The sequence below is a fragment of the Carcharhinus amblyrhynchos genome, chromosome 6 (assembly GCF_965287045.1).
Source record: "Carcharhinus amblyrhynchos chromosome 6, sCarAmb.v2.hapA, whole genome shotgun sequence".
NCBI classification, from domain to species: Eukaryota; Metazoa; Chordata; class Chondrichthyes; order Carcharhiniformes; family Carcharhinidae; genus Carcharhinus; species Carcharhinus amblyrhynchos.
In genome coordinates this window covers 124,326,947-124,346,705 of record NC_137329.1, presented here as the reverse complement: position 1 = coordinate 124,346,705, position 19,759 = coordinate 124,326,947, and the positions used below count along the sequence as shown (strand labels likewise).

The 19,759-nt window shown below is 44.4% G+C and overlaps 2 protein-coding genes across 4 annotated transcripts in view; one reads left to right on the top strand and one right to left on the bottom strand.

Annotated features, from left to right (window-relative positions):
- Positions 1–8,561, bottom strand: part of med21 (mediator complex subunit 21) — a 67,933-nt gene extending 59,372 nt beyond the window's left edge. For all 3 annotated transcript variants that reach the window (XR_013886855.1, XR_013886856.1, XM_080191396.1), the window contains exons 1-3: positions 8,485–8,561; positions 5,928–6,042; positions 3,607–3,707 (exon numbers count right to left, since the gene is read on the bottom strand). Coding sequence is in view for 1 of the 3 variants with exons in the window: in XM_080191396.1 (XP_080047522.1) it covers positions 3,607–3,707; positions 5,928–6,042; positions 8,485–8,526 (258 nt within the window). In the remaining 2 variants the exon portion in view is untranslated. The remainder of the gene's footprint in view (positions 1–3,606; positions 3,708–5,927; positions 6,043–8,484) is intronic.
- A 7,059-nt stretch (positions 8,562–15,620) lies between these two features.
- The window catches only part of tm7sf3 (transmembrane 7 superfamily member 3), a 43,654-nt gene continuing 39,515 nt past the window's right edge, over positions 15,621–19,759 (top strand). Inside the window, exon 1 of the mRNA XM_080191394.1 lies at positions 15,621–15,708. Within this exon, the coding sequence (XP_080047520.1) occupies positions 15,627–15,708 (82 nt within the window). The 5' untranslated portion in view covers positions 15,621–15,626. The remainder of the gene's footprint in view (positions 15,709–19,759) is intronic.

The following is a 19,759-nucleotide window of genomic DNA, read 5'->3' as shown; positions in this document are numbered from 1 at the left end:
TATAGTCAATAAACGGGATTGAGGAAGTGAGTGATCGTGGAGTGCATGTTTACAGATTCGTAAAGGTGGCAGGATACGTGGACAAGGTGGTAAAGAAAGCATCTGGAATGCTTTCCTTATTGGGCAAGGTGCTGAATAGAAAAGTGGGATGTAACGATGGAATTATATAAAATGCATGTTCGGCCACAGCTAGAGTTTTGTGTACAATTCTGATCACATTTCAAAAAAGAGAACTGCTCTGGACAGTGTGCAGAGGTGATTTACGAGAATGTTCGTCGGCAGGGTTTGAAAATTGCAGGTTTGAGGAAAGAGCTTTTTTGAAGTTATTCATGGGATCTGGGCTTCACCGACTGGGCCAGCATTTTCTTATCCATCTCTAATTGTTCTAAAGGCTATTTCAGTATCAACCACCTTGCTGTGGGTTTGGAGTCACAATTAGGCCAGACCAAGTAAGGATGGCAGATTTCACAAAGAGACAAATTGGTCATGGTTTATCCTTAGACTTTTAATTCCAAACTTCACCATCTGCCTTGGCAGGATTTGAACCAGGGTGCCCAGAGTGTTACCCAAGATCTCTGGATTTCTAGTCCAAGTGACAATGACACTACACCACCACCTGGATAGGCCAAGATTATTTTCCTTAGAACAGAAGGGATGAAGAGGTAACCTAATTGAGGTATACAAAAATATGAGGGGCCTGGACAGGAAAGACTTGTTTCCCAAAACTGAGGGGTTAATTACCAGGGGCATAGGTTTAAGGAGGCTGGTATAAGGATTAGAGGAGACACAAGGAAAAGCTTTTCCATCTAGATGGAATCCACTGCCTAAGTTTAAAAGTTTAAAGTTTATTAGTGTCAAAAGTAGGCTTATATTAACACTGCAATAAAGTTACTGTGAAAATCCCCTAGTTGCCACACTCTGACACCTGTTCAGGCACACAGATGGAGAATTTAGCATGGCCAAACACCTAACCAGCAGGTCTTTCGGACTGTGGGAGGAAACTGGAGCATCCGAAGGAAATCCACACAGGCACAGGGAGAACTCCACACAGACAATGACCCAAGCCAGGAATCGAACCTGCCTTATATTGGTGGTCGAGACAGCAATGCTCAACTCATTTATAAGATTCCTGGATCTGCTGGAACCTGCAAGACTATGGACAAGGTGCTGGAAAATTAGATTAAAACGAGCAGCTAGTTTCTTTATTTTTTTTGGCCAGAGCAGACAATGGGCTGAATGGTCTCTTCTGCACCATTACTTTTCTATGTTAATGAACAGATGAAGGATGGGACAGAACGCATGGCACGTGCGTGAGAGAAAGAGAGAGAGAGAGAGAGATAAAAAATTCCCCATCAGACGAGATTCTGTTTGTCGTCGCAATCAAACATTGCATTGCACATCTGAACCGCAGCGCTGAATTCTTACAAAACAGGATGTACCTTTTCAACTGCCACGACCAAAGCAAGCGCGTGTGGGTGGTCTCACATTTGACACTTTCTACCTATCCACCAAACCACTGCATCTATGCCCTTTACAATCATTAACCTCTTGGTATCTGACGTTTTCACAGCAAAAGTGCCCCCCAAAAAAGTTTTAAAAATAAAATCACATTTTGTGTATGAAATCTCAATATTTGCTGCATCAAAATATTCAGCAGATTAAACTATCTTTACATTATCTTGCACTAAATGCAAATTATGCAACAAATGAACACAAAACATTTGCTTTCCATATTCTTTGCTGATGCATCAATCATCCAAGTCAATGTGGAAACCACTCTGAAAGCTGTCACTAGGAGGGTGACCCAGTTACAACAGCGTCCAGGGTTGAGCCTGATTCACGCCTCTCCGAGAGTCATTGCTGAGGCACAAACCACAGGCTGTGAAGCCTACGGCGATGAATATCATGGGCCTTTTCATTTAAATGCACCTTCATAGAATTCTTTTTTTCCACTTTTGGAAATAATGGGGAACTGATGGAAGGAATCTGAAGCCGATCAGCCCTTGGAACCACGTTGCAAACACACCTTCTGTGGCCAACAAGTTCTGGCATTGGATCTGAACCTGGAGCACTGGTCCATATGTAAGGGCACAACCCACAATCATGGGCCCTGCTCCTGCATGACATCACTTTCCTTTCAGGGCCACACTCTCACTCAGGGAAGATACGGAAGGTAAGGGCGGCACAGTAGCACAGTGGTTAGCACTGCTGCTTTACAGCTCTAGGGTCCTGTGTTCGATTCCCGGCTCGGGTCACTGTGTGGAGTTTGCACATCCTTCTCGTGTCTGCGTGGGTTTCCTCCGGTTTCCTCCCACAGTCCAAAGATGTGCGGGTCAGGTTGATTGGCCGTGCTAAGAAATTGCCCCTTACTATCCAGGGATGCGTAGATTAGAGGAATTAGTGGGTATAATATAGGAATATGGGGGTAGGGCCTGGGTGGGATTGTGTTCAGTGCAGACTCGATGGGCTGAAGGGCCTCTTTCTGCACTGTAGGGTTCTATGATTCTATGATACCTCAAAAAAACAATTCCACTAAGGCTAATCAGGAAAGAATCATATTTTGATCAGGGTTATACAGCAATTTTCTTAACCTTCAGAACATAGTGGATGCAACAACATGCATCTGTACAGCACCTGTAATACAGGGAAACCTCACAAAGCACTTCACGGGAGCATTACCAAGCCAATTAAGGAAATGACCAAAAGTTTATTTGCAGAGGAAGACAAATGTAGAGAAGCCGAGGAGGGGGGAAAACGAGGAAGGGAGTTTCAGGGCTTACAGCCTTGACAGATGAAGGTACAGCCAGTTCTGTGATTACAACTGGTGATGGTCTAGTGGTCAGAATTGGAGAAACACAGTTTTCAAAACCTCAGACTAGAGGATGTTACAGAAATAGGACACAATCCACTGCGTGAAATGGTGAGACCAGGGTTGTGTAGAGGCGGGGAGGGGGACGGGGAGGGGGAGGAGAAGAAATGGTGAGACCTGGGGGCAGGGGGCGGATTTGAGGATGTTCCAATAGATAAGAATGGAATGCTGTTCCATTGGACTGCAGAACACAGAACAAGGACTGCAGAAGGATGCTGCGGTCAACTGCGCCAGGAGCTCCGGATAGGAAGGATGAGGAGGCATCGTTCACCAACAGTCAAAATGTGACTTTGATAAGGAAAAGTTTTCAGGACACAAATACAAGACCTTCTGTACTCAATCCAATAGGGAACTCAGAAGAAACTTCTTTATCCAGAGATTGGTGAGCAACTCGCTACCACAGGGACTATTTGGGACGAATATCAGATATATGTTTAAGGGGAAGTTAGATAAGCACAAGGAAGAAAGGAATAGAAGGATTTGTTAATAGGGTAGGATGAAGGACAATGGGAAGAGGCTCCTGTGAAACACAAACAGCAACAGTGACCAGCTGGAATGAATGTCCTGTAAATACCTGGTAACTTTGCAAAAGAACTGCCTACTTCAGAACCTACAACAGGTGTGCACAAATCCCTTGCCAGAATTTGGCAAACGTGTTGTCCCCACAAACACTATCGCTGCTCCACTATCAGTGCAGCTCTCAAAGACAGAATTTCACACGTGGCTTCCACTCTTACCTGCAATGCTGCTGTTGATTCTTCACTCGGCAATGAGTCAACTAGCACATCAATGTCTTTCGCAGTCCGTGCAATCAATGCCGCAAAAAGCTGTGCATACTCTGTGGGGAAAAGTACCAGGCCAGTGAGGACACAATGAGAAAGGAGTGTGGCAGCCCTTTACATAGAATCTTGCAATGCAGCAGGATGTCATTTGGCCTTTCATGCCTGTGTTGGTTCTTTGATAGAATTATCCAATTTGTTTAACCATCCTATACTACATCCCTAACCCTGTAAATGTTTTCCCTTTAACCAGCACCTTTTCTGTAATACATTCCAGGTCATAGCAATTCACTGAGTTTCAAAAAGGTCACCTTCTCTCTGATGCTTTTGCTGATTACCTTAAATCCGGGCTATCTGATTACTAATATACACTCTTCTGGCTGATTTTTAAAATTATAAAAACTGAACAAGTACTTCTAAAGGGCAGATGTTATGTCTGTCTGCAGCCCTGAACAAAATGAACTTACTGGTCGTATCGGAGAAGCTGACATCTCGCTACCCCTGAAGGGACACTAATGACCACGTGGACTGCAAAGACCATATTCAGAGAAAATTATACAAAGGCCTGGCCACTGGAGTCTCCTAATCTGCTAGAACAAACAGACCCTAAAACCTCCTTTTAACTAGTTAATGCTGTAACATTAGCAAACTCAGAAGCCCAGACAAAGGAATATAGATTATCAAAGCCAAAAGGAAGAGGAGAGAGTGATGAGACATCAGCAGGTGAGAGAACTAGCTATACTGTCTTGCTGAATTGCAAGACAGTCTGCCATCTTCCACCTAGCAAGCAGTAGCACGGAACAAGGGCTCTGTCCAGGTCTGATTGCCGGTCTCCAGCCCTACCTCATCTACAATGTTTTTAACGGAACTTCTGAACTCCTATAACATTGCCTACGAGACTAATTTACCTCTACTTGCCTATCCCACCCTCGACGCCATTTCTATTGGAAACACGTATTATTTCAACCTACCAACTCTATGGAGGAATACACTATTGGATTTTGATTCAGGATTCATGTGAAACAATAATTCTTTGCCCTGTAAATCTATTCCTATTCTCCTCTTTTATTGCAGGAGTGGAAAGAAGGCCAAGTTGTGACCATCCTCTCACTTTTGAGTGTTGGCAAAAAACTAACCTTCTGAGTTTACACAATCTCAATTTTGCTGTGGGGTTATTGCTATAACTAGATCATGCCAAAACTGAGGGTAGGGAAATATGCTATGAGCGTAAAGTGGACAATCAGAATCCAAACACCATTCTGGTTACAGACAGGTGGATAGAGAGAAGAAATCAGACGTGTTTAAATTAAGAGAATCTCAGTAGGTCTGGCAGCAAGTGTAAGGAGAGAAAAGAGCTGACGTTTCGAGTCCAGACGACCCTTTGTTTGGACTCAAAACGCCAGCTCTTTTCTCCTCTTACAGACGTTGCCAGACCTGCTGAGATTTTCCAGCATTTTAGAGTCAACCCAACTTGTTCACATCACCCTTCTTTTTTAAAAACCCCTAAGCTAATCCCAATTGCTCACAGTTGGCCCATATCCCTCTATACCCATCGTACCCATGTAACTATCTACATGCTTTTTAAAAGATAAAATTGTACCCGCCTTGTTTCAGACACTCACCACCCTGTGTGTGAAAGAATTGTGCCTCTGGCCACTTTTGTATCCCTCCCTCTCACCTTAAACCTATGCCACCTAGTCTTAGACTCCCCTATCTTTGGGAAAAGATATTGACTATCTACCTTGTCTATTATTTTATAGGCCTCTACAAGGTCATCCTCAGCCTCCTACGTTCCAGGGAAAAAAATCAGCCTCTCCTTATAAGTCAATCCATCTAGACCCAGTAGCATCCTAGTAAATTTCTTTCTGCACTCTTTCTAGTTTAATAATATCCTTTCTATTATAGGGTGACCAGAATTGCACACAGTATTCCAAGTGTAGCTTTACCAATGTCGTGTACCAAACGTCTTTTAGTTTCAGATTCCAGCATCTGCAGCAATTTGCTTTTATCCACTGTTTAAATTAAACCTGCTTCCGGTCCATGACACCCATCTTAACAATATAATTTAAAATATTCATTAATACCTAGACACTTTACAACAGTGTAATCAAGAAATTTGACACCAAATCACATAGGTATGTATTAGGACAGGTGATGACCAATTTAGGTCAGCGTTTGCAGGGTGAGACAGGACTCAAGCATGGCTACAGAGACTCAATCGCAATAACTTATTTTTGAAACAAAGCATGCTCTGGATATCCAAACACACTAGGTCTCACCTTCAGTTGGATTAGATGGCTGATCTTTGTTTATGGCAGTTTGGATATTTGTAAATGATGCAGGAGGAGCACACTGCTGCAAGACACCGATGGCATTACAGAACTGGTCTGCCAGCTAGATAGAAAACAACATATAAAATCAAATAGTTATTTATTTGTTAGGCAAACATATTTAGAGTAACGGAAGGTAGGTGATTGGAGTTAAGATATAGACCAGCCATGATTCTTCACTCATTCTACTACACCCATTTCTGCACTGTACCATCATCCCAATTGTCATTTCATCATTCCAGCCTTTCAATCTGACACTTTGTTCCTCCCCTTCCCTCATTCACTGCCTCTGAAGTCGACTGGGACCTAACCTTATCCCTAACCTTCGACAGTTCTGACTTACTCCGATTTGAGTTCCCTATCTGTTTTAAGAAGATAATCATTATCTGTGTACCAAAGAAAAGCCAGTAAGCGTACCTTAATGACTACCGCCAGTGGCTCTAACATCCATCATCATGCTTTGTAAGGTTAGTCATAGCGTTCATCAACTCCAGTCTCCCAGGTTGCCTGGATCCACTACAGTTCACCTGTCACTGCCACTGGATCACAGCAGATGCCCTACACTCAACCCTAGATCACCTGGATAACAAGCTCACTTACGTCAGACTTCTATTTAACTACAGCTCAGCCGTCAATACCATTATCCCGACAAAACTCATCTCCAAACTCCATGGCCCAGGGTTCCTTCCCTCCCTCTGCGATCGTACCCTAGACTTCCTAACCAACAGACTGTAATCAATACGAAAGGCAACACTATCTCCTCCACGATTATCTTCTGTACCGGTGCTGAGTCCCTTACGATACTCTTTATACACCTATGACTCTGTGGCCAAATTCCCCTCAAACTCCACTTTCACGTCTGCTGATGACACCATCATAGTGGGTTGAACAAAGAACAAAGAAACTTACAACACAGGAAACAGGCCTTTCGGCCTCCAAGCCTGTACCAACCATACTGCCCAATTGAACTAAAACCCCCTACCCTTCCAAGGGCCGTATCCCTCTATCCCCATCCAATTCATGTATTTGTCAAGACGCCCCTTAAAAGTCACTATCACATCTGCATCCACTACCTCCCCCGGCAACGAGTTCCAGGCACCCGTCATCCTGTATGTAAAAAAAAACTTGCCTCGCACATCTGCTAGGATCTCAAACAATGATGGGACAGAGTACAGGAAAGAGATAGAGAATCTGGTGAACTGGTGCAATGATAATATCAACAAAATGAGCAAGACAGTCATTAACTTCAGGTAGCATAGTGGAGGACACGCCCCTGCCTACATCAACGATGATCATGTGAAGATGACCGAAAGCTTCAGGTTTCTAGGTACTCAGATCACCAATAATTTGTCCCACATAGAAACCAGAAGCAAGAGTAAGCCATTCAGCCCTTCCAGCCTGCCCAGCTACTCATTTTGATAATTGATAATTGATAAGTGGTGGAGGCTGCCTCGCTAAATATTTTTAAGATGCGGGTTGATGGGTTTTTGATAGGAGAGGGGATTAAGGGTTATGGGGAGAGGGCGGGAAAGTGGAACTGAGCAGCGACAGATCAGCCATGATCTTATTGAATGGCGGGGCAGGCTCGAAGGGCTGGATGGCCTACTCCTGCTCCTATTTCTTATGTTCTTATATTATGTTCTTATGGACTTCCCCACCACTGGGAACATTCTTTCTGAATCTGCCCTGTCTAACCCTGTTAGAATTTTATAAGTTTGTATGAGATCCCCTCTCACTCTTCTAAACGCCAGTGAATATAATCCTAACCGACTTAGTCTCTCCTCATATGACAGACCTGCCATCCCAGGAATCAGTCTGGTAAACCTTCGCTGTCCTCCCTCTACAGCATCTTCCTCAGAGAAGGACTCCAAAACTGCACACAATACTCCAAGGGTGACCTCAGCAACACCCTATACAATTAAAGCAAAACATCCCTATACTCAAATCCTCTCGTTATGAAGCCAACATACCATTTGTCGCTTTGACTGCTTGCTGTACCTACGCGTTTATTTTCAGCAACTGATGCTTGAGGACACCAAGGTCTCACTGAGTATCCACCTCCCTCAATTTACACCCATTCAGGTAATCATCTGTCTTCCTATTATTGCTACCAAAGTGGATAACCTCACATTTATCCACATTATACTGAGGCACCCCGGGAGATGTTTATTAATTAGGAGGTGCAACCTAGATGTTCTCCCCTGTTCCCTGTGGCCAGTGATCACCACTCTAAGAGACACCGTTGTCAGCGGCCTGCTGCGTGTGGGATCTTGCTGTGCGCGAGTTTCCCCCATTACAATCCTTCCAAAGGATCTCATTGGCTGCGAATGGCTTTCGGACGCCCTGAGGATGGGGCAGGCGCTATAGAAATGTAACCTTTTTTTTCAGCTCTGGGGGGGGAAGGCCCGACCGGGGCTAACGAGGGGGGAGGGGGGGGGCGGTGATGGGTTGATGGAGACGCCGCGGGCCCCAGGCCAGACTCGAAGCTCCGGCCGCTCCCACTCACCGAGTTGACGGCGTCCTGCAGCTGCGTGAGACGATCCGCCATCTCCCCGCGGCAGCGACAACAAGCCGCTCCCCCATTGGAAGAGGCTCGCAGCGACCAGCAACCAACGGGCGCCGTCCTCACTGCGAGGTGACAAAACCGGCCAATCACAGGCGGGTACGCAGAGCCACCCAATCGCGAAGCACGGTAGTCATCCAATCAGAGTGCGAATCTCTGGCTCTGAGCCAATTAGAGAGCGAGGGCGTGAACAATGCATCGGACCAATCAGCGACTGGGTAGGAATTATCCAATCAGACGTACAGAACAATAGCCAATCACATACACCCAAATTCAGGGGTTGGCCAATCAGAGTCAGCAGGATCACAGAGCCCAGCCCCTCAGTTGACACTTGCTGCTGAATGGGAATGAGAGAGAGTCTTTAGTCACTGGGAACTTACAGCATGAGTGTGGCTTTTAAAAGGTCTGCAATAATAAATTACCAGAAAAATAGCACAAGATCTTTTTTCTATCCATGCATTCCAGTAGTTGATTTGATTTATTATTGTCACATGTATTAACATACAGTGAAAAATATTGTTTCTTGCACACTATACAAAGCATACCATTCATAGAGAAGGAAATGAGACAGTGCAAAATGTAGTGTTACAGTCATAGCTAGGGTGTAGAGAAAAATCAACTTAATGCGAGGTAGGTCCACTCAAAAGTCTGACAGCAGCAGGGAAGAAGCTGTTTCTGAGTCGGTCGGTAAGGGACCTCAGACTTTTGTATCTTTTTCTCAACGGAAGAAGGTGGAAGAGAGAATGTCCGGGGTGCGTGGGGTTCTTAATTATGCTGCCTGCTTTGCCGAGGCAGTGGGAAGTGTAGACAGTGTCGATGGATGGGAGGCTGGTTTGCGCGATGGACTACGCTACGTTCATGACCTTTTGTAATTCCTTGCAGTCTTGGAGCAGAGCAGGAGCCCAGACCAAGCTGTGATACAACCAGAAAGAATGCTTTCTATGGTACATCAGTAAAAGCTGTGAGAGCCATGGCCACATGTCAAATTTCCTCAGTCTTCTCAGAAAGTAGAGGCATTGGTGGGTTTCCTTAACTATAGTGTCAGCATGTGGGGGACCAGGACAGGTTGTCGGTGGTCTGGACATCTAAAAACCTGAAGCTCTCAATCAGTTCTACTACATGTATAGTTAGGGGGAGTAGTGAGGTAAATGCTCGTGGTTATTAGGATGGGCTTGGGTGGGATGCTCTGTTGGAAAGTTATTGCAGACTTGATGGACCAAATGACCTCCTTCTGCATGATACAGGTTCTATGATCCTAACTATTCTGGTGCTGTCCTACTCAAGCTCACAACTTACACCCACTGTAAGCTTGATCCCATTCTAAAATTCTGCTGCTGTAATCTGTCCCAAGTTCTGTTCACCTATCATCCCTGTGTTTCCAGAGCTATATTTGGCTCCTGCTCCAGCAGTGCCTCAAATTTTCATCCTCATGTTCAAATCCCTCCATACGCTTGCTCATCACTATTTCTACAACCTTCTCCAACACAACAACCTGTGCGTTGCCTTAGAATCTCTCATAACATATAGAATATGCAAGTTCATGTTGTTCAAATTGGCTCCGTACAAAGTGAACAAAGCCCAACTCAAGGCCACTAAATGATTATAGGCCATTTGGCTCCCCTTAATTCCATCTATTGTACCCCCATTGTGGAATCCCATTGATTTTTAAATCAGTTTAAGTGATTAGCCTCCATTTTTCTGTCTTATAATCCATTCCACACATTGGTCATTCTTCTGTGAAGAAGGATTGCTTAATATCAGTTTTACTAGTTTGAGCCACTCTCATCCCTTTCCACTGCCACAGCTTGATGTAAAAGTGAAATTTTGGGTTAGTCTTTTTATTCTCTTAACAACCTTATATCTCTATAACAGCATTTCATATATTCATTCTTCCAGGCTAAGAAAACCAAAAGATGTGCAGGTTAGGTGGATTGGCCACACTAAATTGGCCCTTAGTGTCCCACGAGGTGTAGGTTATGGGGATTAGTCATGGTAACTGTGTGGGGTTATGGAGATAGTGTCTGGGTGGGATGCTGCATTGGAGGGGTGATGCAGACTCAAAGGGCCAAATAGTGTCCGTTCTGCAATGTAGAATTCTATGATTTGTCCAATCTTTCAGCATTAACTCCAGGTTTTGACAGTGAGGCTCATATCTTGAGCACTACCAGCATTTGAATGTCTGCATCATTTCTCAAATGCAGTTTTCAAGCTCCAGTTTGACCAGCACACACTGCAGTTTGACCATCACCATGCTGTGCGGCAGCACGGTGGCACAGTGGTTAGCACTGCCACCTCACAGCGCCAGGGACCCGGGTTTGTTTCCAGGTTTGAGCTTCCTTTGGGTGCTCCGGTTTCCTCCCACAGTCCAAAAGACATGATGTGGATATGCCGGCGTTGGACTGGGTAAACACAGTAAAAAGTCTGACAGCACCAAGTTTAAGTCCAACCGATTTACTTGATAGTAAATTCACTAACTTTTGAGGTTACCCTCTTCGTCAGGTGAATGCTGACGAAGAGGGTAACCTCAAAAGCTAGTGAATTTACTATCAAATAAATCGGTTGAACTTAAACCTGGTGTTGTCAGACTTTTTACTGTCCAAAAGACATGCCAGTTAGATGCATTGGCCATGCTAAATTCTCCTTCAGTGTACCTGAACAGGCGCCAGAGTGTAGCAACTAGGGGATTTTCACTGTAACTTCATTGCAGGGGTAATGTAAGCCTACTTGTGACTAATAAATAAACTTTAAACTTTTTTAATAATCTTCTTTAACTGACATTCTACTGTTTTGGTTACATAGTTAAACAAAGAAAGAACTTGCATTAATATAGCACCTTCCACATTCACAGGGCATCCAAAAGGACTCTACGATCAATGAAGTCCTGAGAAGTTGCTAATGTAAAGTAGTAAACGCAACAACCAATTTACACACAGCAAGATCCCAGAAGCAGCTAGTAAATAAATGACCGGATCATCTGTCTTTTAGACAATTGTGGTTCAAAATAGTGCCACGGGATCTTTCAGGACCACCTAAGTGGGTAGGTTGGGACTTTGGCTTAATGCCTCAAATGAAGAACGGTACCGCTGGCAGGGCAGCAGTCCCATAATGCTGCACTGGGATTGTCAACTTGAATGATGTGATCAAACCTCTGGGATTGGTTTGATTCAGAGGTGAGAATGCTACCCGCTGGGCCACAACTGACAGGGAAATAGTATTAGAACAGACCATTCCAGTTAGAGTCATAGAGGTTTACAGCATGGAAACAGGCTCTTTGGCTCAACTGGTCCATGCCGACCTTTTTTTTAAAACTCCTAAACTAGTCCCAATTGCCCACGTTTGGCCCTTATCTCTCTATACCCATCGTACACATGTAACTGTGTAATGCTTTTTAAAATACAGAATTGTACCCGCCTTTACTACTAACTCTGGCAGCTTGTTCCAGACACTCACCACCCTCTGTGTGAATAAAATGCCCCTCTGGATTCTTTTGTATCTCTCCCCTCTCATCTTCAACATATGCCCTCTAGTTTTAGATTCCCCTACCTTTGGGAAAAGATATTGACTATCTAGCTGATCTACGCCCCTCATTATTTTACTGACCTCTATAAGATCGCCCCTCAGTCTCCCACGCTCCAAAGAAAAAAGTCCCAGTTTATCCAGCCCCTCCTTATAACCCAATCCATCAAGTCCCGGTAGCATCCTAGTAAATCTTTTCTGCACTCTTTCTAGTTTAATAATATCCCTTCTATAATAGGGTGATCAGAATAGCACACAGTATTCCAAGTGTGGCCTTACCAATGACTTGTACAACTTCAACAAGACGTCCCAATTCCTGTATTCAACGTTCTGACCGATGGAACCAAACATGCCAAGTTAAGAAGAAGAAGCTCACGTAATTATGAAGGGTTGCATGGCCTCTTTCTGTGCAGTAGTTTCCTGAGTGAGTTGAGTTACATTTTAAATATCAGGCTGTAATGATAAACTAAACTAGCTGGAGATTGCGTGGGATTAGAAGTTCATTGAGAGTTCCAACTGGATGCAAAGAATACTGAGGAATTTTGAAGCACAAATGGGAAATATAACACAAAAAATAGAATACTATGGATGCTGGAAATCTGAAATAAAAAGCAGGAAATTCTGGATAAACTCAACAGTATCTGTTCAGAGAGCAAGAGTTAATGTTTCGAGTCCAGTATCACATTTTCTGTGAATCCATAGATGCTGCTGCGCTTTTCCAGCACTTTACTTTGTTCTGGGAAATCCGACATTGGATCTTCAGATAACCAACCATGAACAATGTTATATAAAAACCGAAGAGATTGGAGAGAAGGTCAATGGGTGTCAATGGTTAAAGTTGTTGATTAATGTTTGACGAGCAGAGATTGGTTAAACTGACTCTAGTTAGGACGGTGAATGAGATTATTACTCATGGCAGTGCAATGCTCCTAGAAATCATAAAATCCCTACAGTACAGAAGGAGGCCATTTGGCCCATCAAGTCTGCACCGACCACAATCCCACCCAGGCCCTATCCCCATAACCCCACATATTTACCCCGCTAACCTATGTATCCTGGGACAGTAAGAGGCAATTTTAGCACGGCCAGTCCACCTAACCCACAATCTTTAGACTGTGGGAGGAAACTGGAGCACCCGGAGGAAACCCACGCAGACACAAGAGAACGGACAATCTCCACACAGACAGTGACCCAAGCTGGGGATCGAACCCAGGCCCCTGGCACTGTGAGGCAGCCGCACTAACCACTGAGCCACCATGCTGCCCCAAGCTGTGTAAATAAAATTGGTTCCAGTACAAAAGAAGCACATTTTTTTTTCTACTTATCTATTAACTTCCAGACTTAAGCATGATAAAATATATTTGAGCAGTGATGTAACAAATTTATATCAACTCCCTTACCCACTGTCCCCTGTTCAGTGGGCACACAGGATACAGAATGTTCAGTAATTGTTGTGTGAAGAAAGCCTCCTGAATACTCAATACAACACGGTCCTTGACTGTTATCTGTTGTTAAGGCAAATGGTTTCTCACTGGGGTTCCTCTGTCTTTGAGAGACTCATGATGTGGAGATGCTGGCGTTGGACTGGGGTAAACACAGTAAAAAGTCTGACAACACCAGGTTTAAGTCCAACTGATTTATTTGATAGTAAACTCACAAGCTTTCGAGGTTTCCTTCTTCGTCAGGTGAATGGAGAGTTCTGGCCTCAGATAGAGCATATAAAGCACAGACAGTTTACAGATTACTGATTAGAATGCGAATCTTTACACCTAACCTGCTATTCAAGTCTTAAAGTAGCCAACAATGTAAGTGGAAGGAACATTGAGCACAGGTTAAAGAGATGTGTATTGTCTCCAGACAGTACAGTAAGTGAGGTTTTGCAAACCCAGGCAAGTCACAGGGGTTACAAATAGTGCGACATGAACTCAAGATCCCTGTTGAGACCGTCCTCATGTATGCGGAACTTGGCTATCAATTTCTGCTCAGCGACTCTGCGCTGTCGTGTGTCGTGAAGGCCGCCTTGGAGAACGTTTACCCGAAGGTCAGAGGCCAAATGCCCGTGACCACTGAAGTGTTCGCCAACAGGAAGGGAACAGTCTTGCCTGGTGATTGTCGAGCGATGTTCATTCATCCGTTGTCATAGCATCTGCATGGTCTCCCCAGTGTACCATGCTTCGGGACATCCTTTCTTGCAGCGTATCAGGTAGACAACGTTGGCCGAGTTGCAAGAGTATTTACCGTGTACCTGGTGGATGGTATTCTCACGTGACATGATGTCATCCATGTCGATGATCCGGCATGTCTGAGACATCGACATGGATGATCCGGCATGTCTGAGACATCGACATGGATGACATCATCACATGTGAGAATACCATCCACCAGGCACATGGTAAATACTCTTGCAACTCGGCCAACATTGTCTACCTGATACGTTGCAGGAAAGGATGTCCCGAGGCATGGTACATTGGGGAGACCATGCAGACGCTACAACAACAGATGAATGAACATCGCTCGACAATCACCAGGCAAGACTGTTCCCTTCCTGTTGGCGAACACTTCAGTGATCACGGGCATTCAGCCTCTGACCTTCGGGTAAACGTTCTCCAAGGCGGCCTTCACGACTCACGACAGCGCAAAGTCGCTGAGCAGAGACTGATAGCCAAGTTCCACACACACGAGGACGGTCTCAACAGGGATCTTGGGTTCATGCCGCACTATCTGTAACCCCCGTGACTTGCCTGGGTTTGCAAAACCTCACTTACTGTACAGTCTGGAGACAATACACATCTCTTTAACCTGTGATCAGTGCTCCTTCCACTCACATTGTTGGCCATTTAAGACTTGAACAGCAGGTTAGGTGTAAAGGTTAGGTGTAAAGCAGTAATCTGTAAACTGTCTGTGCTGTTATATGCTCTGTCTGAGGCCAGTACTCTCCATTCACCTGACAAAGAGGGAAACCTCGAAAGCTAGTGAGCTTACTATCAATTAAATCGGTTGGACTTAAACCTGGTGTTGTCAGACTTCTTACTTTGAGAAGCTAACAGTGATTTTTAAGTGACTTTTAAACCTCTTTGATTTGGAACTCTTTCACACTGATTAGGAGGAGAGTGGAGAGTGGGTCCTTAAACCAATCCCTTTCATACAGGGACGCGATTGGTAAACATTGGCGAGGCTGCAACAACTTAATTTACAGAAGGGTTTTGATGTAATAAAGATTCCCACAGAGTTTGACACGGGCTCCCTGCCTCTGGATGGAGCTGGTTAAAGTTAATGACCGGGCTGGGAAGGGTTAATGCAGCCCGGGGCTGGCTCTCAGAATCCACATCACGAGTATCAGTGTAATCAAGCGGTAGGTGCCGGATATCGAGGCACTGTCAGTGCAGGGTTCGGCCCCGGTGAGTGTCTGCGGCTGAGAGTCAGGACCTGGAGCCCAGATATAAAGAGGGGAAGGTGGCAGCTGCCTGTGAGTGTGTGCACTAGCGGGGAGAGAAGGCTGAAGGACAGCAGCTTGGAGCCGGGAGACAACACATAGTATGTGCCAGTGACTCAGAGAGAGAGAGAGAGAGATGTCCTTCCCCGGGCTGAAGTGTGCTGTATGGGCTGTACCCCTCCTCCTGCTCCACCTCGCCCTGTCCCTGTCTCCATCAGGTGAGTATCTGGGCTTTCCTCACACTCTCTCTCCCGTGGAAGGGGATAACTTTTTAAAGCGTTAACTTTTACTTGTAATGTTATTACGTTGTTCAAAGTGTCAGGGGAACTACCCTAACTTCATAGCTGTCTGCTCGCTATAACTCTCAATGATTCTTATCAGTTTCTGGAGTTGATAACAAGGAGTGTTTCTGAACACTCTTTATCTCCTAATAATTACGGATGATTGTAAAGGAACTTGGATTTTTTTTAAAAAAATTGTATTCACCGTTCCGCTTAAGATGCGTTCCAAAAGTCTGGCAATGTAATTCACTGGAATGATTAACACAGAATGCAATTCAGGCACTGCAGAACTGGGTAAGTTAGCTTAATAAATTGCATGGCTGAGCTTGTAGCCAGAGGCATAGAGCACAATAGCAAGGAAAGCATGATGAAGCGTTATTTAATAACTAAGCTCTTGGAGGATTGTCTAGTTTTGGAGGAGGGACGTAGAAGCTTCACATGATGTGGAGTCGCCAGTGTTGGACTGGGGTAGGCACAATAAGTAGTGTCTCAACACCAGGTTAGTACAGATCCATGGTGAGACTATGCAGATGCCACGACAATGGGTGAATGAACAGTGCTTGAGAATCACCAGGCAGGGGTGCTCCCTTCCTGCTGGAACATTTCAGCAGTCCTGAGCATTCAGCCTCTGATCTTCAGGTAAGCGTTCTCTGACATGGCCTTCAAGAGACACAATGCAGAATCGCTGAGCAAAAACTGAGCCACACATGAGGACGGCCTCAACTGGGATCTTGGGTTCATGTGAAACTATTTGTAACCCTTAAGGCTTGCCTGGGCTTGTAAGGTCTCAATAACTGTCCTGGCTTGAGACAATTCACATCTCTAATCTGTGTTTAACCCCCCCCCCCCCCCCCCCCCCGCTCACATTGTCTGTTAAGACTTGCGTTCCAACTATTATCTTGTAATTGAGTTTGTCTATATATCTCCTGTTTGTGGAACATCCTGCAGTTACCTGATGAACCCCCTGGTTTTGGGGAGCTGTCCTTTTCACTTTGTCCCTAAGTTAAATTAACTTGAGTTAGTTTTAATTAGTGCCTTAAAAGAACTAACTGATGAAGGAGCAGTGCTCAAAGCTCGTGCTAATAAATAAACCTGTTGGACTTTAAGCTGGTGAGACTACTTGTGAAGCTTTACAAATATGGCTGAGGAGTTTTGTAAGGATAGGTTGGGGCTGGTCTCAGAAGACTGTGGATACTAGCTTATTGAGAGTCTTTAAGACAGGTTCTTAAGGGGATCGGGGGTTATGGGGACAAGAAAATATCAGCCATGATTGAATGATGGTGCAGACGCAATGGGCCAAGTGACCTAATTCTGCTCCTATATCTTATGGTCTAAGGCTGAGAGGAGAATTGATGGAGTGTTCAAAATCAGGATTAGTAAACCATTCCCATTGGTGAATGGATCACAAGCCAGAAATGCTTGAGAGAATCCAAAGCTAATGGGAAGAATTTTTGAAAATGCAGCCAGTGATTGGGATGTGGAATGCACTTCCCCAGAGTGAGGAGAGCCAACTGTATCAACCAGGTTCAGTTTCAGCCTCGGGTGACTGTGGAGTTTGCATGTTCTCCCCATGTCTGCATCAGTTTCCTCTGGGTGCTCCAGCTTCCTCCATACTTTTGGAGCATGGGGTTAGGTTGATTGGCCATGCTAAATTGACCCTCAGTGTCAGGGAATTAGTAGGGTAAATGTGTGGATATAGGGCCTGGGTGGGATTGTTTGGTACAGACTTGATGGACCAAATGGTCTCCTGTAGGGATTCTATGATCTGTGGCTCTCAGAGGCAAAACTGGTGGAGCTGATGGATGAGTGAGAGCTGATGGGCTGAATGGCCTTGTGTGGGTTTTTTAAATTTTAACTGGGTTAAATGCCTTTATTTTAATAAGGAGGCAGTATGATTGTGTTCCCTAGTTCTGTTTTCCCCCACCACCTTCAAACTTAGTTCCAAAAGTCTCTTTTTGTTGGGGCAGGAGAGAGAGTGTTAACATCAATGGAATAATAATCTTGACACATGGACTCGTGCTCTATGGACATGGGTTCAACTCCCATCACCACTAGTAGAATTTAGATTCAATTAATCTGGAAATAGAAGGTTAGTCTCAATAAACCATTGTTGGGGGGGAAAAATCCATCTAGTTCATGTCCTTTTTTAGGGAAGGAAATCTGCCATCCTTGCCTGGTCTGGCCTACATGTGACTCCTAACTGACCTCTGAGGGGCTTTGCCCATTTTAGTTCAAGAGCAATTGGGATAAGCAACAAGCTGCCTTTGCTAGTGTCACCCAGAGAAATAATTATAACAAAGGTCAGAATTCTCTTCCTGATATTTGTAACCTCTGTTCTGTTATCAGGCCAATCTTATGTGCACCATTTTGAGCGCCTAATTCTTTATTCTGTAATATGGAGCCCAGAGCTGTGCGTAACTCTTAATGTTGGCAAATGCTGGACCATGAGACTTGAAGCAGCCCATCAATTGTGGATATAACTTTTTGAACTGATTTATGGCAAAGAATGGAGTCATTCAACAGTTGTGTGTGCAGTCTGAGCTCCCACTACAATCAAAATGGATTCCTATGGACAGTAGGAGACAATCTGTGGTTGAGTAGAAAATTTTGAGCAATTATCCAATAACAATAAACACAAACCAGAGCTCTGAGTAAAGCCAGAGAGAGACAACCCAACGTCAAGGGGCACTTGTGAATGTGTAAGATCTAAATTCTTCCACAGGATGTGGGTAAGACTAGAGATTCAATGAGAAATGCTATCCTCTTTACAACTCCAGACACTTTCATACAGTGGGTATCTCGGGTCACATACCAACTGACTCAAGAACAGCTTCTTCCCTGCTGCTGTCAGGCTTTTATATGGACCTACCTCACATTAAGTTGGTCTTTCTCTACACCCTAGCTACGACTGTAACACTACATTCTGCACTCTTTCCTTTCCTTCTCTAATGAATGGTCTACTTTAATTTAACACACAAGAAACAACGCTTCACTGTTAATACATGTGACAATAAATCAAATGTTAAACCACAATGTTGATAGTGGGGGATTTAGCAATGGTGATGTCATTGAGTGTCAAGGGGCAATAATTAGATCCTCTCTTGTTATGGATAGTCATTGCCTGTGCAGTTGTGACATGTAGGTTTAAATGTATCCAAAGATGTGCAGGCTAGGTGGATTAGCCATGGTAAACCTGTGGAGTTATGGAGATAAGGCAGGGGAAATGGGCCTGGGTGGGATGCTCTTTCGGAGAGTGTCAGTGTAGACTCAGTGGGTCAATTGGCCCCCTTCTGCACTGTAGGGACTCTATTCTGGTTTAAAGACGAAGAATGGGAAGTATTGGATACGATAAATGCAGTGTGAAAGGAAGAACTGGAGGGACTGATGTGCTTGAAGATGGATAAATAGCCAGGCTGGATGGATTGTGTCCCAGGCTGTCAAATGATGCCAGAGAGGAAACAACATACTCGGAGCATCAATTTTTCAATCCTCACTGGATACCAGGTGAGGTACCAGAGGATTGGAGCTCTGCAAACATTGTACCATTTAATTAGATTGCAAAGATTAGACTGATCACTGATTTTTTTGGTGGTTTCAACTTTAGTTTGGTGTCCCAATAGGCTTGTGTTCACACTACAGTGAAATTGTGAAAATCCACCCCCCTGTTGTCACAGTCCAGCACCTGTTTGGATCCATTGGCTGTGCTAAATTCTCCCTCAATGCAGCCTAACCAGCACATCTTCTGGACTGTGGGAGGAAACACATGGCAAACTAGTCAAAAAAAAATGAAATCTCACTGGATACAGGGGATGGTGGCATTTTGGATCCAAAATTGGCTCAGACAGGAAACAAAGGATAATGCTCAATGTATTTGTGAATGGAAAGCGGCTTCTAGATGTTTTGGGACTCCTGTTTTGTATGCTAATGATTTTAGGCTTGATTGGAAAATTTGCAGATGACAAATTGGCCATGTATTTGATAGCAAAGT